The sequence below is a fragment of the Theropithecus gelada genome, chromosome 9 (assembly GCF_003255815.1).
Source record: "Theropithecus gelada isolate Dixy chromosome 9, Tgel_1.0, whole genome shotgun sequence".
NCBI lineage: Eukaryota > Metazoa > Chordata > Mammalia > Primates > Cercopithecidae > Theropithecus > Theropithecus gelada.
Window position 1 is genome coordinate 99,994,969 of NC_037677.1, and position 24,445 is coordinate 100,019,413.

The 24,445-nt window shown below is 44.0% G+C and overlaps 2 protein-coding genes across 5 annotated transcripts in view; one reads left to right on the forward strand and one right to left on the reverse strand.

The window, feature by feature from the left end:
• On the forward strand, positions 1–22,188 carry TAF5 (TATA-box binding protein associated factor 5). 2 transcript variants are annotated; one of them, XM_025396652.1, is made up of 11 exons: positions 1–590; positions 6,168–6,405; positions 11,382–11,697; positions 12,762–12,925; positions 13,036–13,171; positions 14,870–14,990; positions 16,364–16,493; positions 18,474–18,638; positions 20,292–20,469; positions 20,644–20,821; positions 21,132–22,188. In XM_025396652.1, the coding sequence occupies exons 1-11, from the start codon at positions 32–34 to the stop codon at positions 21,347–21,349; spliced, it is 2,403 nt and encodes an 800-aa protein (XP_025252437.1). In that variant the 5' UTR covers positions 1–31; the 3' UTR covers positions 21,350–22,188. The 2 variants fall into 2 exon arrangements, with proteins under 2 accessions (XP_025252437.1, XP_025252438.1); XM_025396653.1 differs by lacking the exon at positions 18,474–18,638.
• ATP5MD (ATP synthase membrane subunit DAPIT) overlaps positions 22,173–24,445 on the reverse strand; it is a 7,162-nt gene continuing 4,889 nt past the window's right edge. For all 3 annotated transcript variants that reach the window (XM_025396655.1, XM_025396656.1, XM_025396657.1), the window contains one exon: positions 22,173–22,289. The gene's annotated coding sequence lies outside the window, so the exon portion shown is untranslated. The remainder of the gene's footprint in view (positions 22,290–24,445) is intronic.

Sequence of the window (24,445 nt, forward strand, 5' to 3'; positions counted from 1 at the left end):
GCTTGACGGCGCAAGGTGGCTCAGCCGCAAGATGGCGGCGCTGGCGGAGGAGCAGACGGAGGTGGCGGTCAAGCTAGAGCCTGAGGGACCGCCAACGCTGCTACCTCCGCAGGCGGGGGACGGCGCAGGCGAGGGTAGCGGCGGCACTACCAACAACGGCCCCAACGGCGGCGGCGGGAACGTTGCGGCATCGTCGTCCACTGGCGGGGATGGCGGGACCCCCAAGCTCACGGTGGCTGTCTCCACCGCTGCCCCGGCGGGGGCGGCCCCGGTGCCTGCGGCTGCTCCGGAGGCCGGCGCTCCGCACGACCGACAGACTCTACTGGCCGTGCTGCAGTTCCTACGGCAGAGCAACCTCCGCGAGGCCGAAGAGGCGCTGCGCCGTGAGGCCCGGCTGCTGGAGGAGGCAGTGGCGGGCTCCGGAGCCCCGGGAGAGGTGGACAGCGTCGGCGCTGAGGTGGCCAGCGCGCTTCTCAGCCGGGTGACCGCCTCGGCCCCTGGCCCTGCGGCCCCCGACCCTCCGGGCACTGGCGCTTCGGGGGTCACGGCCGTCTCAGGTTCAGCCTCAGGTCCTGCGGCTCCGGGTAAAGGTAAGCCGTGGGGTTCCGGGGAGGCACGGCCGCCGCGAAGGGGAGCAAGCCGGTAAGGCAGGGGCTGGCAGGCCTGCACCTCTGCGGGCTTGTTTTGAATTTCCTGGGCCCGCCTCTAGGGCCACATGCCCGCCCCTTTCTCTAGTGCGCCGGCTGCGCAGTCAAACCCCCTTCCGAGCTGTCAGTTTCAGCGAGAGGCTGAGGAGAGCTGTTGAGCAGAGGGATGTATGGGAAGGTGAGCGCGGAGAGGCGGGGACCTTCACGCTTTTGGTCCCTTTCCTCTCATTTGGGCTTTTGAGCCTTGGGCAGGTCCACCTGAGACTAACAGTGTTTGTACAGTTTCGTACTAGCGTACTTTAAGTTTTGTAAGTACTTTATTTTCTCTTTATTTCTTTACTTCCTTTTAAAAGATGTGTTGGCCGGGCGCGGTGGCTCAAGCCTGTAATCCCAGCACTTTGGGAGGCCGAGACGGGCGGATCACGAGGTCAGGAGATCGAGACCATCCTGGCTAACACGGTGAAACCCCGTCTCTACTAAAAAAAAAATACAAAAAACTAGCCGGGCGAAGTGGCGGGCGCCTGTGGTCCCAGCTACTCGGGAGGCTGAGGCAGGAGAATGGCGTGAACCCGGGAGGCGGAGCTTGCAGTGAGCTGAGATCCGGCCACCGCACTCCAGCCTGGGCGACAGAGCCAGACTCAGTCTCAAAAAAAAAAAAAAAAAAAAAAAAAGAGGGTTAAAAAATAACTTTTAGGACTTTTTTTTTTTTTTGAGACGGAGCCTTGCTCTGTTGCCCAGGCTGGAGTGCAGTGGTGCGACCTCGGCTCACTGCAACCTCCGCCTCCTGGGTTCAGGCGATCCTCCTGCCTCAGCCTCGTGAGTAGCTGGGACTACAGGCTTCTACTACCACGGCCAGCTAATTTTTGTATTTTTAGTACAGCCAGGCTTTCACCATGTTGGTCTGGCTGGTCTCGAACTCCCGACCTCATATGATCCACCAGTCTCGGCCTCCCAAAGTGCTGGGATTACAGGCGTGAGCCACCGTGCCCAGCCACCATACAATATACCCTTGTAACAATCCTGCACGTCATGTACCCCCTGAATCTCAGCTAAAAGTTTTTTTTTTTTTCTGTGACGGAGTCTTGCTCTGTCGCTCAGGCTGGACTACAGTGGTGTAATCTCGGCTCACTGCAACCTCTGCCTCCTGGATTTAAGCGATTCTCCTGCCTCAGCCTCCCGAGTAGCTGGGACTACTGGTGCACGACACCACGCCCCGCTTAATTTTTTAAAAAGTATTTTTTGTAGAGACGGGGTTTCGCCATATTGGTCCGACCGGTCTTGAATTTCTGATCTCATGATCCACCCGCCTCGGCCTCCCAAAGTGCTGGGATTACAGGCATGAGCCACCGCACCCGACTGAAATTTTAAAGATATATATGGGCTGAGTACCACCAGTGTTAAGTCTTTGGAGGATGCAGGTTCCTGGGCATCACTTCAGACTTAGTGAATCAGATCCTCTAGAGGTGGAATCTGGGAATCTTCACTTTTGAATAAGAGCTTCTAAGGAGTGTTGACATAGGGCAGCTTGAGAACCATGTGTTTAGGCATGGGCATTGGACAGACCTTTTCGTCTTTGCTGCATTTACATGTGTGATGCTGATTGTCATTCTTTTCTTACCTTTTAATTTTTTTTACCTTCCTATTGGCCGGGCGTGGTGGCGCATGCCTGTAATCTCAGCACTTTGGGAGGATGAAGCGGGTGGATCACCTGAGGTCAGGAGTTTGAGACCAGCCTGGCCAACATGGTGAAACCCCCTTTCTACTAAAAATACAAAAATTAGCCAGATGTGATGGCGCATGCCTGTAATCCCAGCTACTTGGGAGGCTGAGGCAGGAGAATTGCTTGAACCCGGGAGGCTGAGGTTGCAGTGAGCCAAGATTGCGCCACTGCACTTCAGCCTGGGTGATAGAGCAAGACTCTGTCTAAAAAAAAAAAAAAAATTTTTTTTCACATTAATATTGTCAGGAGACAAGTCATTCTCATGTTGAATTTTCTCTATTACATGAGTGGTTATGAGGGTTTTTTGTTTTTTTTGTTTTTTTTGTTTTATTGAGACGGAGTCTCGCTCTGTCGCCCAGGCTGGAGTGCAGTGGCCGGATCTCAGCTCACTGCAAGCTCCGCCTCCCGGATTTACGCCATTCTCCTGCCTCAGCCTCCCCAGTAGCTGGGACTACAGGCGCCCGCCACCTCGCCCGGCTAGTTTTTTGTATTTTTTAGTAGAGACAGGGTTTCACCGTGTTAGGCAGGATGATCTCGATCTCCTGACCTCGTGATCCGCCCGTCTCGGCCTCCCAAAGTGCTGGGATTACAGGCTTGAGCCACCGCGCCCGGCCGAGGGTTTTTTTTTTTTAGACAGAGTCTCGCTCTGTCGGCCAGGCTGGAGTGCAGTGGCGCAATCTTGGCTCACTGCAACCTCTGCCTCCCAGGTTCAAGCGATTCTCCTGCCTCAGCCTCCCAAGTAGCTGGGACCACAGGCGCATGTCACCACACCTGGCTAATTTTTTTTTGTCTTTTTGGTAGAGACGGGGTTTCACTATGTTAGCCTGGATGCTCTTGATCTCCTGACCTCGTGATCCACCTGCCTTGGCCTCCCAAAGTGTTGGGATTACAGGCGTGAGCCAGCGCGCCCGGCCATGTGAGGCACTTGTAATATGTATATGTAAAATGTTTGGTATGGATAAGTTTATGCCTCTGTATGTGTTCCTGACACCTGAGCCACTGCTTTCTCACAGCAACTGTTGTCACAAATCCATGCAATAAAACTCATATACAATATAAGGTCTCAGAGGTGATCCTGAGCTGACAATAAATGTTTATTGAATTATCCAGTGCAGAGCTTTTAGCCAAATTAATCTGTATGAGGCCTAATCTTTGCAGCATTGCCAGAAATGAAGTATGAATACATAGCATTGTATTCATATCTCATTGTAATCCATAAATAGAAATGTGTGCAGATGTGGATTGAAGGCCGGGCGCGGTGGCTCACGCCTGTAGTCCCAGCACTTTGGGAGGACGAGGCAGGTGGATCACTTGAGGTCAGGAGTTCAAGACCAGCCTGGCCAACATGGTGAAACCCCGTCTCTACTAAAAATACAAAAAAATTAGCTGGGCGTGGTGGCATGTGCCGTTGTCCCAGCGCTCGGGAGGCTGAGGCAGGCGAACCACTTTAACCCAGGAGGCAGAAGTTGCAGTGAGCCAAGATAGCGCCATTGTGCTCTGGCCTGGGCAACGGAGCAAAATTCCATCTTTACAAAAAAAAAAAAAAAAAAGTGAGAGGAATCTTTTTTTAATGTTGAATTTTGTGAATGAACTATAAGATGAATTATATTGTTGGTTATTTTGCTGTAATCTCCTATCTCTTCAGAAACTTGACCTAATTATAGATCATAACTGAGAAATCAGTAAGGAGGAAAAGAGGCCATCAGAGTAACCGAAGAAATTATCACATTTGTGCAGTAAAGAGCGAAGTGTACTATAATGGCAACTTACAAATATTTCCAACAACCAAATTCTGATTTAATTGACAGATGTATTGTTAGGTGGTGCTGTGTTACAAATAAATAGTTACGTTTTCTGTTTTGAAATGCTGGTTATGGAAATTGTTTTAAGCATATAACTATCTTTTGAAGATATAAATAGGGCATGGTCCTTCCCACCCTGAAGTGGTTACATTTTATAAGGGGTAAGAGATGTATATAATGTGAAGGGAACACAGGATAGGATATGTTACAGGAATGTTACACAGTGCTTGGGTGGCTCAGAGAACTGGGAATGTTACTGCAGTGCATGGCTTGGTGGTAATGGGTGCCATCTGAACAGAGCGTTGAGAGAAAGTTAATGTAGTTGTTTGATTTGCACATACCATCTTTTATACAATTTGTCTTTAACATAAGGTAGTTCCAGGAGGAATATTGACTCTTCTTGTTATTGTTTTTTTTGTTTTTGAGACGGAGTCTTGCTCTGTCACCAGGCTGGAGTGCAGTGGCGCGATCTTGGCTCACTGCAACCTCTGCCTCCTGGGTTCAAGTGATTCTCGTGCCTTAGCCTCCCGAGTAGCTGGGATTACAGGCACGCGCCATCACACCCAGCTAATTTTTGTATTTTTAGTAGAGGTAGGGTTTCACCATGTTGGCCAGGCTGGTCTTGAACTTCTGAGCTTGTGATCCGCCTGCCTCAGTCTCACAAAATGCTGGGCCACCGTGATGGCCTGTTATTGTTATCTTAAGATATGGATGTGCTGACAGGTTTCGGTTTGGGTGACTGAAACAAGTGAAAAAAATTCCATTAAAAGATTATGGCTGGGTGCGGTGGCTCATACTTGGTTTTTTTTTTTTTTGAGATGGAGTCTCGGAGTCTCGCTCTGTTGCCCAGGCTGGCGTGCAGTGGCGCGATCTTGGCTCACTGCAACCTCCGCCTCCCGGGTTCACGCCACTCGCCTGCCTCAGCCTCCCGAGTAGCTGGGACTACAGGCACCCACTACCATGCCCGGCTAATTTTTTTGTATTTTTAGTAGAGACGGGGTTTCACCGTGTTAGCCAGGATGGCCTCGATCTCCTGACCTCGTGATCTGCCTGCCTCGGCCTCCCAAAATGCTGGGATTACAGGCATGAGCCACTGTGCCCGGCGGCTCATACTTGTAATCCCAGCACTTTGGGAGGCGAGTGGATCACCTCTGGTCAGGAGTTCAAGACCAGCCTGGCCAACATGGTGAAACCCCCCCTCTACTAAAAATACAAAAATTAGGGGGCATAGTGGTGCATGCCCGTAATCCCAGGCATGCACCACCATGCCCTGGGAATTAGTTAGGGACTGGAACAGTAGGCAGGTTCTATTGTTAAAGTGAAGGCATTGAAAAAAAAGAATAGGCTGGTTCTTGGGCCATGTTGAAGATCTTTGTTTACCCTAAGAGCAGTAGGGAGTTGTATTGGGTAGGATTACTCAGGAGGCTGAGGCAGGAGAATTGCTTGAACCCGAGATGCGGAGGTTGCAGTGAGCCAAGATCGTGCCATTGCACTACAGCCTGGATGACAAGAGTTGAAACTCCATCTCAAAAAGAAAGAAAGAAAAAAAAGACTGTGTGGGCCAGGTGCGGTGCCTCATGCCTGTAATTCCAGCACTTTGGGAGGCCGAGGTGGGAGGATCACAAGGTCAAGAGATCGAGACCATCCTGGCAAACATGGTGAAACCCTGTCTCTACTAAAAATGCAAAAATTAGCTGGGCATGGCGCATGCCTGTAGTTCCAGCTACTTGAGAGGCTGAGGCAAGAGACTCACCTGCGAGGCGGAGGTTGCAGTGAGCTGAGATCTCCATACTGCACTCCATCCTGGTGACAGAGCGAGACTCCCTCTCAAAAAAAAAAAAAAAAAAAAGATTATGTGATTGTGTTGAGGAAGAGACGTTGGGAAGAAAGAGACAACAATCTGAGCAACAGCTCACCTCTGGGCCTTAACAAAACGGCCATAGTCACATGGTCATAATAGGTCATTTTCTTAAAAGTTGTTTTTTGTTTTTTAAACAGTTGGAAGTGTTGCTGTGGAAGACCAGCCAGATGTCAGTGCTGTGTTGTCGGCCTACAGCCAACAAGGAGATCCCACAATGTATGAAGAATACTATAGTGGACTGAAACACTTCATTGAATGTTCCCTGGACTGCCATCGGGCAGAGTTATCCCAACTCTTTTATCCTCTGTTTGTGCACATGTACTTGGAGCTAGTCTACAATCAACATGAGAATGAAGCAAAGTCATTCTTTGAGAAGTATGTACATTTTTACATATATATATACACACATAGTGTGTGTGCGCGTGCATATATGTTCACATCTGTAACCACACAAATGTAAGACTGCAACTTAAAATGTATGTTGTGAAGGAGAGGTACCTAAGGCTATGAGAACTTAAAATGTGGGGTTTAATCTAGCTGGAGAAGTCAGAGAAGGCTTCCAGAGGAGATGATACTTGAGGTGAGATCTGATATCTGAAGATTAGGTAGGAGTTAGCCAGATGAAGAAAAGAGGGAAAAGTATGTATTAAAGCTCTCTGGTGGGAAGGATTCTGGTAGGTACAGAGGCTGAAAGATGGCCAGGGTAGCTGGAGCAGAGAATGGGATGGGGGTGTGGTATACCATGAAGCTGGGAATTAGGGACTGGAACAGTAGGCAGGTTCTATTGTTAAAGTGAAGGCATTGAAAGAAAAGAATAGGCTGGTTCTTGGGCCATATTGAAGATCTTTGTTTATCCTAAGAGCAGTAGGGAGTTGTATTGGGTAGGATTAGGTTTCATTGAGAGTCACTGAAAACTCATCAGCAATGGCATAAATAAAAGTTTATTTTTGTCTTTATCTTAAGAACACTAGGAAGCAGTGTTAGGATTAGATTAGAATAAGAGTAACTGAGAACCCAAACAACAGAGGTTTAAATACAATAAAAGTTTATTTATTTTTCTCATAAAGGTGGGACATTCGGGATTGGTGTGGTGGGTTCTTCATTACCAGGGCCCCAAGCTCCCTCAGTCTTGTTGCTCTCCATGCTTTTCATGCATGTTCCACTTTGTGGCATAAGATGGTTTTCCTGCTCTAAGCAGTCACATCAGTGTGCCAGTCAGCAGTTAGGGCACACGGAAACTGCACACACTTCTTCCTTTTATATCTTAACAGTCAGTGGCCACACCTAGCTGCAGGGGAAATAAGAAATGTGGTCTTTACCTAAATGTCTATGTGCCCAGCTGATATTCAGGTTTTCTTTTATGGAGGAAGACAGGAAAAATGGGTATTTGGGGAGAGTGAAGCCTTTTTGCTACAGAGTCATTTCTGCTACAGAGTCATTAAAGGACCATGTCATTATTATATACTTTGAAAGGACTTCTATGCAGTGGGGAAACACATGGGGGATAGAATGACTATAGGGACAAGTTTTGGAAGTTATTGCAGTGGTTCTCAACTGGGGGTGGAATTGCTCCTTCCACTAGACCATTTGAAAATGTGTAGAGGTGGCCCGGTGCAGCGGCTTACACCTTTAATCCCAGCACTTTGGGAGGCTGAGGCGGGCGGATCACTTTGAGCTCAGGAGTTCTAGACCAGCCTGGTGAAACCCAGTCTCTACAAAAAAATGCAAAAATTTGCCAGATGTGGTAGCTCACTCCTGTAATCCCAGCTATTTGGGAGACTGAGGCTGGAGAATCGCTTGAACCTGGGAGATGGAGGTTGCAGTGAGCTGAGATTGCGCCTCTGCACTCTAGCCTAGATGACAAGAGTGAGACCCTGTCTCAAAAAAAAAAAAAAGAAAATGTGTGGAGGCATTTTTGATTGTCATAATGACTGGGCAGAGGAGCAGGAATGCTAAATGTTCTAATATGTGCACCTAGGTAGTCCCACTTTACAAAGAATTATCCTGCCCAAAATGCTAGTAGCACCCTTGTTCGGAAACACTGGACTAGGTTGTGGTAGAGGTGAAGAGAAGTAGACAGAGTCATGAATGAGACACTTGATAGATTGGCTAGGGAGGTGAGGGAGATGGAGGTATCATTGAAATCTCCAGTTTTCTGGCCCCTCCAGCTGGATAGGGGAGCCAATTCCTGATACAGAAAACCCTAGAAGAGGACTTGATTTGTCAGACCTTAGAATAATTTTGAGTTCTGATTTGAATATGCCTTTGACTCATTTAAGAAATGTCAAGTTCATAGGTAGATGATAGAGGTCAGAGGAGAGGTAGGGACTATAACTGTTAATTGGAGTTGTATGCATTATTGATGAATATGGATGAGGTTGACTAGGGAAGAGTATGAAATAAGCCAGTAAGTGGGCTAGGCCCAAGGAGCTCCAAATTTAATGGCCACGTAGAGGAGATATACAGGAAGAAAACCAGGGGAGAGTTGAGTTATAGAAGCCAAGGGAAAGTGGTATTTAAGAAGGAGGCAGGCCGGGCGTGGTGGCTCACACCTGTAATCCCAGCACTTTGGAAGGCTGAGGTGGGCAGATCACCTGAGGTCAGGAGTTCGAGACCAGCCTGGCCAACATAACAAAACCCCATCTCTACTAAAAAATACAAAAATGAGCCGGGTGTGGTGGCAGACATCTGTAATCCCAGCTGCTCAGGAGGCTGAGGCAGGAGAATCACTTGAACCTGGGAGGCGGAGGTTGCAGTGAGCTGAGATTGCGCCACTGCACTCCAGCCTTGGCGACAAGCGAAAGTCCATCTCAAAAAAAAAAGGAGGCCTTGCTTAGCAGGGTGAATAAAAATTTTTTTTTTTTTTTTTTTGAGAGGGATTTTCGCTCTTGTCCCCCAGGCTGGCATGCAGTGGCACCATCTCGGCTCACTGCAACCTCTGCCTCCCAGGTTCAAGCGATTCTCCTGCCTCAGCCTCCCAAGTAGCTGGGATTATAGGAATACATCACCATGCCTAGCTAATTTTGTATTTTTAGTAGAGACGGGGTTTCTTCATGGTTGGTCAGACTGGTTTTGATCTCCCGACCTCAGGTGATCTGCCCACCTTGGCCTTCCAAAGTGCTGGGATTACAGGTGTGAGTCACCGGGCCCAGCCTGAATGAGAAATGTTTAATACAAGCAATAGAGCCTGAAGTCAAGATTTATCATTTAACACAGGGTAGTAGTAATAGAGGAACAGTAGAACTTGGAACCCCTGGCTTCTATGCCATTATAGTAATTCATTATACTAGGATGCCAATAGGAAGTATATAAAGCAAAACGTTCTGTAGCCAAGTGCTTTTGGAAAAAAAAAAAAAAACTAAGGCTGACGACAGAACTTCTACTCTAGAAGCTAATTTCTCTTTAAAGTACTGTCATCGAAACACTCCATTCTTGTCAACATAGACACTGTCACTTAAAAAAACAAAAACAGGCCGGGCGCAGTGGCTCACGCCTGTCATCCTAGCACTTTGGGAGGCTGAGGCAGGCGGATCACCTGAGGTCAGGAGTTCAAGATCAGCCTGGGCAATACGGTGAACCCTGTCTCTATTGAAAAGACAAAATTAGCCGGGCATGGTGACACATGCCTGTAATCCCAGCTACTTGGGAGGCTGAGGCAGGAGAATCACTTGAACCCGGGAGGCGGAGGATGCAGTGAGCCAAGATTGCGCCATTGCACTCCAGCCTGGGCAACAAGAGTAAATCTCCGTCTCACCAAAAAAATAAAAAATTAAAAAATTAAAAAAAAAAAAACATAGCCTGGGCAAAAGAGCGAGATCCTGCTTCTACAAAAAGTAAACAAAAATTGAGCCGGGTACGGTGGCTGATGCCTGTAATCCCTCACTTTGGGAAGCTGAGGTGGGCAGATTGCCTGAGCTCAGGAGTTCGAGACCATCCTGGCCAACATGGTGAAACCCCATCTCTACTAAAATACAAAAAATTAGCTGGCCATAGTGGCGCGTGCCTATAGTCCCAGCTGCTCAGGAGGCTGAAGCATGAGAATTACTTGAACCCCGGAGGCGGAGGTTGCAGTGAGCCGAGATCACGTAAACAAAAATTAGCCAAGTATGGTGGCACAGCAGTCCTAGCTACTGGGGAGATGGAGGAAGGGGGAATCCCTGAGCCCAGGAGTTTGAGGCTGCATTGAACCACTGCACTCCAGGTTGGGCTTCAGAGCAAGAACCTGTCTCTAAAAAAGAAGGAAAAACCTTTTTGCTCTTCCAGTCTCATGGTGTAGCTGTCTCCCCACATAGGAAGCTGGAATATCATAGGAGATTCTCTGTCTTTCCTTTATGGACAGTCTTATCCCTTGCCAGGACCCCCATCACCACAGGAGGATAATGGGCAGTTACTGATATAAGAGGCTGAGATTTCTAATTTTATTCAAATCTTCGATCATATATTGATGAGTTGTAGTGGGGTAACATACTTAACAGTTTAGAAATCTGTTGGCTATCTGTTTTTCAGAGCTGGAGTCCTAATATGTTTAGTTATTGTTTTAAAAATGTTTTTGCATTGGTTGCTGTTTTTAGTGAATGCCAAATATATTGTCTTTAATTTTACTTTCTTAGGAAAATTAAGAGTTGTAAAAACACAAGTACATTTAAATTTACTAGTTGTTATCAAGGCTAAAGGCTTTATTTTATTGTCTTTGGTAATAGTGAGTAAGTGGAAGTACTCACTGATTGGTATCAGCAGTGAGTACTTCCACTTAGTTTGTTGTTTAGTGATCATATTAAAGTATTGATATTTTAAAAATATGTCTGGTACGTATTTCCAATGAATATAGGAAATCATTAAAAATGATGGGTTTTATGAGAATGTTATGTATTGATTATTGTTGAGAGGCTGAGTAATGTGTACACTGAGTTCATTATATTCTTTTCTATTGTATATCTTTGAAATTTTCATAATAAAACTTTTAAAAGTGGGTTTTGAGAAACCATAACATTTAGTAAAGCAAGGGTTCTTATATTTTCAAATGTCTACCAGTTTCTTTTAAATGTCTCCATTCTAAAGAAACTGTCTACCAATGGTGGGTATATTATTTTTCACTTAGGATATTTAAATTCTTTTCTTAAAATGTTTGTGATACATTTCATTAGAGATTTACATTTGTTCATTTTTAGAATAAATTCAGAAACTGAATTATAATCATTTTGAAATGAGTTACTTCTTATCCTACAGTTTAGTTCAGGATTTTTTAGACTACTACACTGAAAATATTCTGGGATGGTTTATAAGTATATGGGGGAGAGGCAGATCCCTTAATGATTACATTGAAAAATGACTTTTTAAAATCACTGAAACAGGTTCCATGGAGATCAGGAATGTTATTACCAGGATGACCTACGTGTATTATCTAGTCTTACCAAAAAGGAACACATGAAAGGGAATGAGACCATGTTGGATTTTCGAACAAGTAAATTTGTTCTGCGTATTTCCCGTGACTCGTACCAACTCTTGAAGAGGCATCTTCAGGAGAAACAGAACAATCAGATATGGAACATAGTTCAGGAGCACCTCTACATTGACATCTTTGATGGGATGCCGCGTAGTAAGCAACAGATAGATGCGATGGTGGGAAGTTTGGCAGGAGAGGCTAAACGAGAGGCAAACAAATCAAAGGTATGGGAATGAACCTAAGAACTCTATAATGCAGATTATGAAAAATTGTAGCATTTCCATCTACATAAGTTACACATTTTTCTTATAGCTAGCTTGGGAACGATGTTTTTGTTTGTTTGTTTTTGTTTTTGTTTTGAGACAGTTTTGCTCTTGTCACCCAGGCTGGAGTGCAATGGCGTGATCTCAGCTCACTGCAACCTCCACCTCCCAGGTTCAAGTGATTCTCCTGCCTCAGCTTCCCGAGTAGCTGGGATTAAAGGCACATGCCACCACACCCGGCTAATTTTTGTATTTACTTTAGTAGAGAGGGTTTCACCATGTTGGCCAGGCTGGTCTCGAACTCCTGACCTCAGATGATCCACCCGCCTCCGCCTCCCAGAGTGCTGGGGTAACAGGCGTGAGCTACTGTGCCTGGCCGCTTGGCCACAATTTTATACTGTATATAAAATTTTGTGTTCTAAGGGTGATGTTTATATGTGACAATTTGGGTATGGTTGCATTTTATAGAACCCTGAATGCAGTGGCTGAAACAAATAATTTTTCTCCCATAAAATGAATTTCAGAGGAAGGCCTTCCAGGGCTGGCATGAAGGCTCCACAGTGCCATAAAGGTCCCTGGCTCCATCTAGTTTCTGGTCCACCATCTTTAGAATGTGGCTTTCTTCTTTGTGCTCACAAATGGCTACTGCAGTTTCAGCATTGCAGCTCCATTTCAAGAAGAAAGAAGGGGGAGGACAAAAGGCATATCTGTGTTGAAGCTTTCCCTTTTTAATCAGGAAAACAATTTTTTTTTATACAACCGTACCCAATATACTTATATGGACATTCCTAGCTGCAAGGGAGCCTGGAAACAGAAATGATTTAACTGAGCACATTGCTACTCCAATAAAATCAGGGTTCTGTTAGTAAGGAAAAAGGGGAGAATGGCTATTGGGTAGACAAGTACAGAACCCTGCTTCAGAGTGTAAATTACTATTTTGTAATTGTAATTTATCCTATCAAGATGTAAAATGGGTATATTAATGAACAAATAATTTAAAAAATGTTGACTCTTTTGACTTGTAGGTATTTTTTGGTTTATTAAAAGAACCAGAAATTGAGGTACCTTTGGATGATGAGGATGAAGAGGGAGAAAATGAAGAAGGAAAACCTAAAAAGAAGAAGCCTAAAAAAGATAGTATTGGATCCAAAAGCAAAAAACAAGATCCCAATGCTCCACCTCAGAACAGGTGAGGAAAAAGCTTCAGGAACTTGTGTGTGGAGGTATGAGACAATATGTTATAGAGAGTTCAAGTTTGTTAATAGTCAAAAGGTAATTTTGACTCTTTTTCTTTCGCAGAATCCCTCTTCCTGAGTTGAAAGATTCAGATAAGTTGGATAAGATAATGAATATGAAAGAAACCACCAAACGAGTGCGCCTTGGGCCAGACTGCTTACCCTCCATTTGTTTCTATACATTTCTCAATGCTTACCAGGTTGGTAAACTAATTGGGTGGTTTCTGCCTGGAGAGTCATGTAGAATGATGATTTACCATTAAGAGAGAAACAAATGTGTTAGCTAAAATGGAGTTTTGTTATTTAAACCCTGTTTTTTTTTTTTTTTTTTTTTTTTTTTGAGATGGAGTCTCGCTCTGTCGCCCAGGCTGGAGTGCAGTGGCGCAATCTTGGCTCACTGCAAGTTCCGCCTCCTGGGTTCATGCTATTCTTCCGCCTCAACCTCCCCAGCAGCTGGGACTACAGGCACACGCCACTATACCCGGCTAATTTTTTGTATTTTTAGTAGAGACAGGGTTTCACTGTGTTAGCCAGGATGGTCTCGATCTCCTGACCTTGTGATCTGCCCGCCTCGGCCTCCCAAAGTGCTGGGATTACAGGCGTGAGCCACCATGCCTGGCCTTTAAACTCTTAATATAATTTAAAGACAGCAGTCAGGAAAAGAGAATTGGATACTGCACAGAATAGAAGGCAATGTTTAATGGCATTTGTTTCACTGATCAGAATTCTGCTAGCCTTTGAGGAGTAGCAAATTGTGGTTCATCTCTCTGTTGAACTTGGTTTAAGTACTTATGTAAACTTATTTATCAATTTTTTATTTTTTTTTTAAAGACAAGAGTCTTGTGCTGTCGCCCGAGTGGAGTGCAGAGGTGAGATCTCGGCTCACTGCATCCTCTGCCTCCCAGGTTCAAACAATTCTTGTGCCTTAGCTGCAGCCTCCTGAATAGCTGGGATTACAGGCACCTGCCACCATGCCCGGCTAATTTTTGTATTTTTAGTAGAGACAGGGTTTTGCCATGTTGCCCAGGCTGGTTTTGAACTCCTGACTTCAAGTGATCTGGCCGCGTCGGCCTCCCAAAGTGCTAGGATTACAGGTGTGAGCCACCGTGCCCAGTCATATAAACTTTATTTTATTATTTTAATTTAGTTTTATTTTTTTGAAATAGAGTCTCGCTCTGACACCCAGGCTGGAGTGTGGTGGTGCGATCTCGGCTCACTGCAACCTCCGCCTCCCAGTTCAAGTGATTCTCCTGCCTCAGCCTTCCAAGTAGCTGGGATTATAGGCATGAGCCACCATGCCTGGCTAATTTTTGTATTTTCAGTAGAGACGGGGTTTCACCAGGTTGGCCAGGCTGGCCTCAAATTCCTGAGCTCAGGCGATCCACTCGCCTCAGCCTCTCAAAGTGCTGTGATTACAGGCATGAGCCACCATGCCTGGCCAAACTTAATATTTTATTTTATTTATTTATTTTTTGAGACAGAGGCTGGAGTGCAATGGCACGATCTCGGCTCACTGCAACCTCTGCCTCCTGGGTTCAAGTGATTTTCTTGCATCAGCCTCACAAGTAGATGGAATTACAGGCGCCCACCATCCTGCCCAGCTAATTTTGGTATTTTTAGTAGAGATGGGGTTTCACCATGTTGGCCAGGCTGGTCTCGAACTCCCAATCTCAGCTGATCCACCTGCCTCGGCCTCCCAAATTGTTGGGATTACAGGTGTGAGTCACTGTGCTTGGCCAATATTTTAAATCAAGGATTTAAAAAGTCTTTATATATTCCTTAAAATAGGGTGTTGAGGATATAGTTAGTATAGTGTGAAAATGATTAACATTTGCTTCCTGTTCTGTACTCTGAATACCCTAAAATAGTATTGTTTAGTCTAAACCTTTTATTGGCAGGGTCTCACTGCAGTGGATGTCACTGATGATTCTAGTCTGATTGCTGGAGGTTTTGCAGATTCAACTGTCAGAGTGTGGTCTGTAACACCCAAAAAGCTTCGTAGTGTCAAACAAGCATCAGGTAACTGAGATGACCTTTTGGAATGTGAACTTGCCATTAGTCTACACCAATCTTGATTCCATGAAAAACACACAGAAGATTGTGTTCTTTACAGAAATTCACTTGATTTTACTTTAACTCAAGATTCTAACATTCCCAACAGTGAAAAAAGCTTTGGAGTGACTGGGATGTTAGACTGGTTTAATTTCTTTAGGCCTCAGTTTTCTCATCTGTAGAATGAGTATTAGGCTAAAAAACTTAAAGTTAAAAATCTAACATTTTATGATTGCTTGTAAATCTTGAAAAATCTTTAAGGGATGGTACTTCCTGTTTTAGTCATAAAAATGGCTAATAAAGAACAAATAAGGTCAGGATTTTATTTGAAAGTTTTTTTGTTTTTGTTTTTTTGAGACAGAGTCTCGCCCTGTCACCCAGGCTAGAGTGCAGTGGTGCAGTCTCGGCTCACTACAGCCTCCACCTCCCAGTTTCAAGAGATTTTCCTGCCTTAGCCTCCCCAGCTTCCCACTAATTGGGATTACAGGTGCCTACCACCATGCCCAGGTAATTTTTGTATTTTTAGTAGAGATGGGGTTTCACCATGTTGGCCAGGCTGGTCTCGAACTCCTGACCTCAAGTGATCCGCCTGTGTGGCCTCCCAAAGTGCCAGAATTATATGTGGCTCACTGCAACCTCTGCCTCCCGGGTTCAAGCGATTTTCCTGCCTCCATACCCGGCCTGAGATAAAGTTTATTATTTAAATAAAACAATGTATTTTAAATTATTTTAATACGTCTATAGGTTATTTTTATTTTTATTTTTTTTTTAGATGGGGTCTCACTCTGTTGCCCAGGCTAGAATGCAGTGGTGTGATCACGGCTCACTGCAGCCTCCAATCCCTGGGCTGAAGTGATCCTCCCACTTCAGCCTCCTGAGTAGCTGGGACTACAGGTGTGTGCAACCACACTGGCTAATTTTTTATTTTTTATAGAGACAGGGTTTCTCCATGTTGTCCAGGCTGGTCTTGAACTCCTGAGCTCAAGCAATCTGCCTACCTTAGCCTCCCAGAGTTCTGAGATTACAGGTGTGAGCCACCATGCCTGGCTCATAGTTTTCATTTTTGTGAAACACTGTGGCATAGTGAGCAAAACCGAGTTTCAGTCCTGGTTCCCACACTGAGTAGCTGTGTGCACTCTAGCAAATTATCTATTCTGAATGTCAGTTTCTTCTTTTACACGCTGAGATGATACCACCTAATTTAGAGGGATTAGCACAGTGTGGTTGGTATATAGGAGGAAATTTTCAAATGTTAATTCCTCTCCTGAACTGTGGTATGATTACTTTAAAAGTTTTGATGAATGTACTTTTAAAACATCAATATTTCTGGACCATTTTAGATCTTAGTCTTATAGACAAAGAATCAGATGATGTCTTAGAAAGAATCATGGATGAGAAAACAGCAAGTGAGTTGAAGATTTTGTATGGTCACAGTGGGCCTGTCTATGGAGCCAGCTTCAGTCCGGATAGGTAAAATACAAACAATAAAATTAAATACTGCTATGTTATATTGAAATTATATAAAAGTCAACTACTGGAAACATTATGCAAATACTGGGAAAATTCTGATAAAAATCTCATGGTTGTCGTTCATTATCTTTTAGAATCTTGCCGTTTGCTAATTCATCTTTGAATCCTGATGTTTGTACACAGTAGCAATTTAATGTATACTCTTTTTTTTTTTTTTTTTTAAGATGGAGTTTCACTCTTGTTGCCCAGGTTGGAGTGCAATGGAGTGATCTCGGCTCACCGCAACCTCTGCCTCCTGGGTTCAAGTGGTTCTCCTGGCTCAGCCTCCCAAGTAGCTGGGATTACAGACCTGCGCCACCACACCTGGCTAATTTTGTATTTTTAGTAGAGACGGGTTTTCTCCATGTTGGTCAGGCTGGTCTTGAACTCTCAACCTCAGGTGATCTGCCCACCTCGGCCTCCCAAAAGTGCTGGGACTACAGGCGTGAGCCACTGCGCCCGGCCTGTATACTCAAATTTATAGATTCAAAATGCACAGTTTCAGGGCTTACTGGTTTTAAAAATTAGCTTTAGTATTTTCTTCTTTTCTTTTTTTTTTTTTTAATTATTTTTATTTGTTACCCAATGGTAAATAACCAACCAAAGCTTTAGTTTTATAGAACTCCATTAGGGGTTGAAATGCTTCATTGGGTCCCTGCATTGTGTCTTCTGGCTGCTTCATCAAATTTAAGACAAATTCCTGACATTAATGGCATATTAGCTAGTAATTGAGGATTTATCTTTCTATAATCAAAAGTACTAAGAGTAAATGAAAAAGGAAATTCGAAATTGGTTTTGTTTCCCTTTAGGTGTATGATTACAATGTCATCCTATGTGTATAGGTATTTGCCTATTTTTCATGATCTCTAACACTGTAAAAATGGGGGCAGGGTGTTTTGTATTCATAATACCCTTAGTATATTACTTGGATAGATAAAAACTTTCAGGCCAGGGACAGTGGCTCATGCCTGTAATCCCAGTACTTTGGGAGGCCAAGACTGGCGCATCACCTGAGATCAGGAGTTCGAGACCAGCCTGGCCAACGTGGGAAATCCCGTCTCCACTAAAAGTACAAAAATTAGCAGGGCATGATGGTGCCCGCCTGTAATCCTGGCTACTTGGGAGGCTGAGGCAGGAAAATCATTTGAACCTGGGAGGCGGAGGTTGCAACGAGCCGAGATCGCACCACTGCACTCCAGCCTGGGCAAGAAGAGCTAAATTCCATCTCAAAAAAAGAAGAAAAGAAAAAAAGATAATAGCCTTCCATTCATCAAGATTTCATCATTATGAAACTTTGAGAATTAGGTTTTTTGTTGTTTGATAAGGTTTTGCCAGATGATACATTTTTACTTGAGGGAAACGTCTGATTTCAGTGAAAATTGTAATACCTTCTGACTACCAATCCGTTGTGTTTATCCTTGAAAAAGGTAGAGAATTATTAGCATGTCTATAGTGGTTTTTTTTTTTTCTTCAAAAGACATTTCCTTTTTAATTCTTAAATAGCATACACAGCATAGGAAAATAGCATCTTTATTTTAGGGTCAAAAATTGTTGAGTTTTAAGTGACATATCACATTTCCTAAACTTTCTCAATTGACCTTACTTGACTATACTTTGTTAATTACCCCGGTACTTTTTTCTTGTAAAGAACTGATTTTCCGTAAGTTTCTGTATCATCTTACCTCATTCAGTAGGTGCTCGGTATATGTAGAGTGTCAGAGCTAACATTAGTTTGGTTAGTTCTTTCAGTTGATACCTACCGTGAATTGCATGAATGAATTAAAAGTGAGATGTAGCATGTTAGCTATATTTAATATATTCAAATATATGTAAAATATTCAAGTGTATATAAAATATTTAATGTATTCAAATATATATAAAACTGGACAGGTGACCAAAGGTTACTCTGGGAGTCAAATATATTACCTTCTCTTCTCTCAGGAACTATCTGCTTTCCTCTTCAGAGGATGGAACTGTTAGATTGTGGAGCCTTCAAACATTTACTTGTTTGGTGGGATATAAAGGACACAACTATCCAGTATGGGACACACAATTTTCTCCATATGGATATTATTTTGTGTCAGGGGGCCATGACCGAGTAGCTCGGTAAGAACACTGTGATCTTATGACTGGGTGTATTCAATGAATAGAATGGTTTCTTGTTGGGAATTACAGCAGCCAGCCAAATTCATTTACACTTCCATTGTTGAGGATCAACTTTCTGAGAAGCTTTTGCATTTATAACTTATTTGAAATTGGGGCCGGGCGCAATGGCTCACGCCTGTAATCCCAGCACTTTGGGAGGCCGAGGTGGGCGGATCACCTGAGGTCAAGAGTTCGAGACCAGCCTGGTCAACGTGGTGAAACCCCTTCTCTACTAAAAATACAAAAATTAGCTGGGCGTGGTGGTAGTCGCCTGTAATCCCAGATATTCAGGAGGCTGAGACAGGAGAATCGTTTGAACCCAAGAGGCGGAGGTTGCAGTGAGCTGAGATCGCACCATTGCACTCCGGCCTGGGGGCAAGAGCGAGACTTCGTCTCAAAAAAAAAAAAAAAAAGCAATTGGGGCAGGAGTATTATTATATCTGCAATTACATCTATATGAATCCTGGTTTTTAAAAAATACTTAATAGTCCTCCCTTCCACCCCCATCAGATGCTTAACCTTGTCTTCCATACCACTGTGAGCACCTTTATGTTTCTCTGTCATCTTCTTAGAAGTTGAGGATAAGGTAGTTCAGGTTAGAAACTATTTGGCCAGGTGCAATGGCTCATGCCTGTAATCCCAGCACTTTGGGAGGCCAGGAGTTCCAGACCAGCCTGGCCAACATGACGAAACCCCGTCTCTACTGAAAAAAAAAGAAAAAATACAAAAATTAGCCGGGTGTGGTGGCACATGTCTGTAGTCTCAGCTACTCAGGAGGCTGAGGCAGAATTGCTTGAACCCAGGAGGTGGAGGTTGCAGTGAGCCGAGATTGCACCACTGCATTCCAGCCTGGGTGACAGAGCGAGACCGTCTCAAAACAAAACAAAACAACTATTTGGTGGCCAGAACGAGGGGAAAATACTTTTCTGTGGTTTAGACTAGGAATAGGGGAGGAAGAATATACAGAGAATTGGAGTTCTAGAACTTAAGTTTTGGCTGGCTACAGTGGTACACGCCTGTAGTCCCAGCTACTGGGGAGGCTGAGGTGGGAGGATTGCTGGAACCCGGAGTTTGAATCCAGCTTGGGCAACAGAGCAAGACCTCAGAATTTTTTTTTTTTAGACAGAGTCTTGCTCTGTTGCCCAGGCTGGAGTGCAGTGTCGCCATCTCAGCTCACTGCAACCTCTACCTTCTGGGTTCAAGCAGTTCTCCTGCCTCAGCCTCCTGAGTAGCTGGGATTATAGGCGTGTGCCACCATTCCCAGCTAATTGTTTGTATTTTTAGTAAAGATGGGGTTTCACCATGTTGGTCAGGCTGGTCTCGAACTCCTGACCTCATGATCCACCTACCTCAGCCTCCCAAAGTGCTAGGATTACAAGCGTGAGCCACCGTGCCCGGACAAGACTTCAGCTTAAAAAAAAAAAAAAAATTGTACCAGATGAACTCTCAGGACTGAGAGTCTCATTCTTCTTCCCCTCAGTTAACTAGTAAGTGGGGGGCCCACTCAGAACTAACTTTTCATATGGATGTTTCTGTATTTATTTTGTATGGATTTTTGGCATTTCACAGCTATGTACTAATTGTTGTCTTTTGCTTTCAATAACTTTATAAAAGGCTCTGGGCTACAGACCACTATCAGCCTTTAAGAATATTTGCTGGCCATCTTGCTGATGTGAATTGTACCAGATTCCATCCAAATTCTAATTATGTTGCTACGGGCTCTGCAGACAGAACTGTGCGACTCTGGGACGTCCTAAATGGTAACTGTGTAAGGATCTTCACTGGACACAAGGTATTTTACACTCTTATTATTCCAGCATCCAAGGTTGCTTTCAAGATAAAAATATTTTTTAAACAAGTGACACATAAATTTTGCAGACACCATTCTTACTACAAAACTTTAAAATTTTGTCTTATTTTCCTAGACATACTTTACTCTGATCCTTTCTATGAACTTCTTTTGTAGGGACCAATTCATTCCTTGACATTTTCTCCCAATGGGAGATTCCTGGCTACAGGAGCAACAGATGGCAGAGTACTTCTTTGGGATATTGGACATGGTTTGATGGTTGGAGAATTAAAAGGCCACACTGATACAGTCTGTTCACTTAGGTTTAGTAGAGATGGTGAAATTTTGGCATCAGGTAAATGACTATTAATGGCTTTATGGTAAATGCTATGTTAAGAGGACACAGTGTTGACGATTGCAAAACTAAGTCCTTGTGTTTTAGGTTTTGCTTCCCTTTAGCTATGATTCCAGAGTGTCACCCTATACATGAATTACTTCTCAGGTTAAAGTACCGCTTGAAATGCTCCTTAGGAAGGAATAGAGTTGTTGGTCAAGTTTAGATTTTTCACCCAAAATGTACATTAGATACATAAAGTGTACTGGACAAAATGTCCAAATGTAAATATGATGGATGCAACTAATGGTTTCCTTTGACTTCCCCTTAGGTTCAATGGATAATACAGTTCGATTATGGGATGCTATCAAAGCCTTTGAGGATTTAGAGACCGATGACTTTACTACAGCCACTGGGCATATAAATTTACCTGAGAATTCACAGGAGTTGTTGTTGGGAACATATATGACCAAATCAACACCAGTTGTACACCTTCATTTTACTCGAAGAAACCTGGTTCTAGCTGCAGGAGCTTATAGTCCACAATAAACTGCCGGTATTAAAGACCTTTTGGAAGCTACTGTTTTTGAAAAGGGAGACTAAAAGCAAATACCTCAGTGATTAATATTTAAGCTACAAAGAATGTTTTTGTCTATATGGATCTGGAAGTATGCTGCTTGGAAAATCTGAACGGGACAGTTCCACGTTTCTATAGCAACCACATTTGACTAATTTCCGTTAGTTGAATAAGAGGTATTATGATCATGGAGGGGACATTTATGGTGCTTTGGATTGTGTGGAAACTATGCATTTTCTGTTCAAATGCTATTTTAATTTATTACGTTTAGAAAAAAAGTTGATTTCAATAATTCATCCTGCTTCAAGATTCAAATTCAGAAATATACTATCATCTTGAATTTTAGCTGAAGAATCCTATGAGCATGTATGTTTCTGCTGTAAAAACGTAGTTACTGTATGGCACTCAAAAACTGTTAAATGATCCACTAACTTTTTTTTTCTCGGCCCATGATTAGTGGAATGTATGTAACTAGGTGGGGTTCCTTTGTTAGATCTAGATGAATTACAACCATCCACTGACATCTGAATTTATATACCTGTTGAGTTTTGAGTGCACCCAAACACTCGATAAACCAGGTGAAGAAATTTAGCTTCCATGTTCTACTTCAGCTAAAACAGCTACATACAACCTAGTACACTTGAAGTCAGACAGACATTTCAGTTGCTTACCTCCAGTACTGAGCCTTGCTTTGGGAAACTAAAAGATTTAGACCAAGTCACTGCCAGTTTTTGCCTTTGTTGCATTTTGTACAGTTTTTATATTTTTGATATCTTGTAAATAAAGACAACCAGCTTTTCCAGGTTCATAATTTATTGTACAAATTGAATTATCACATGATGAGTTGGGATTAGCTTCTCCAGGCATGGGAACTTAACAGATGAGGTTAAGAACTGTAGACAGTTTAAAATCCTATAAACAAAGCAAACAGTTTAGATACAAATGTGGTCAGCTTTACTTTGAAGACATTCAAGAATTACTAAGATAACATGAACCCATTGAAACTGAATGCAAATTTATTAGATTGTCAAAGATGTGACACCAAAAAAATTAAAGTCTATCTCAGATTAATACTTTTTTTTTTTTTTTTTGAGACAGAGTTCGCTCTTGTTGCCCAGGCTGGAGTACAATGGCACGATCTTGGCTCACTGCAACCTCCGCCTCCTGGGTTCAAGTGATTCTCCTGCCTCAGCCTCCTAAGTAGCTGGGATTACAGGCATGTGCCACCACACCCGGCTAATTTTTTTTTTTTTTTGAGACAGAGTCTCACTCTGTTGCCCAGGCTGGAGTGCAGTGGTGCAGTCTCGGCTCACTACAAGCTCTGCCTCCTGGGTTCATGCCATTCTCCTCCCTCAGCCTCCCATGTAGCTGGGACTAGAGGCGCCCGCCACCGCAGCCGGCTAATTTTTTGTATTTTTTAAGTAGAGACGGGGTTTCACCGTGTTAGCCAGGATGGTCTCGATCTCCTGACCTCGTGATCCGCCCGTCTCGGCCTCCCAAAGTGCTAGGATTACAGGCGTGAGCCACTGCGCCCGGCCTAATTTTGTATTTTTTAGTAGAGACAGGGTTTCACCATGTTAGTCAGGCTGGTCTCAAACTCCTGACCTCAAGTGATCCACCCGCCTCAGCCTCTCAAAGTGAGGGATTACAGGCGTGAGCCACTGTGCCCAGCCTCAGATTAATACATTTTAACCTAACATTCCACCTTTAACAAATAAGCTACCAACAATTTAGTATGATCCTAAAGGTATACTATTAGAAAAGTCTAGCATATAAAGTAACATCTTTTTTTTTTGTTTGGAGACAGAGTCTCACTCTATCCCCCAGGATGGAGGGTAGCGGTGCAATCTTGGCTCACTGCAACCTCTGCTTCCTGGGTTCAAGCGATTCTCATGCCTCAGCCTCTCGAGTAGCTGGGATTACAGGTGCCTGCCACCACACCCGGCTAATTTTTGTGTTTTTAGTAGAGACTGGGTTTTGTCATGTTGGACAGGCTGGTCTCGAACTCCTCACCTCAGGTGATCCACCCACCTCACCTTCCCAAAGTGCTGGGATTACAGGCATGAACCACCACGCCTGGCCTCTCCATTTTTGTAATGGGGATACTACCACCCTCCTGAAGTTAGGAGGTAATAAATATAAAAAAACTGGACAAAATACTACCTGTTTGTTAGGAATAAGCCAGTGATCACTGCGTTCTGGGATATGCAGTCCCTAAGGTCAACTGTTGAGATTGGAAAAGCTCTTAGGCATTGAAGAGGCCAGGCACAGTGGCTCATGCCTGTAATCCCAGCACATTGGGAGGCTGAGGCAGGTGGATCATTTGAGCCCAGGAGTTCAGTAGCAACCTGGGCAACATCACAAAGCCCTGTCTACCAAAAGAAAATACAAAAATTAGCTGGGCGTGATGGCGTGCACCTGAAATCCCAGCTATTCAGGAGGCTGAGGTGGGAGGGTCACTTGAGCCCGGGAAGCAGAGGCTGCAGTGATCGGAGATCACACCACTTCACTCCAGCCTGGGCAACAGAGCTAGAGTCTCAAAAAGAAAAATATCTGGGCTGGGCACGGTGGCTCATGCCTGTAATCCCAACACTTTGGGAAGCCAAGGCGGGCACATCACCTGAAGTCAGGAGTTTGAGACCAGCCTGACCAACATGGTGAAACCCTGTCTCTATTAAAAATACAAAAAAATTAGCCATGAGTGGTGGTGTGCACCTGTAATCCCAGCTACTCGGGAGCCTGAGTCAGAAGAATCGTTTGAACTAGGAGGCAGAGGTTGCAGTGAGCCAAGATCATGCCATTGCACTCCAGCCTGGGCAACAAGTGAAACTCCATCTCAAAAAAAAAAAGAAAAAAAAAAAAGATAAAAATGTCTGTGAAGGAGAGCTACAGCAGATGAGGATGTGGCATTTGGGCTTTCCACATATCATCTATTGCCAACACAACAGAGATTTACTCATTTAAAGGATCGGCAAATGGGGGTTGGAGGATTATAAGAAGAAAATAAAACCTATGGGGATTTAAGGATAAGACAGAATTACATAAAAATTGGAAACAAACTAGAAAAA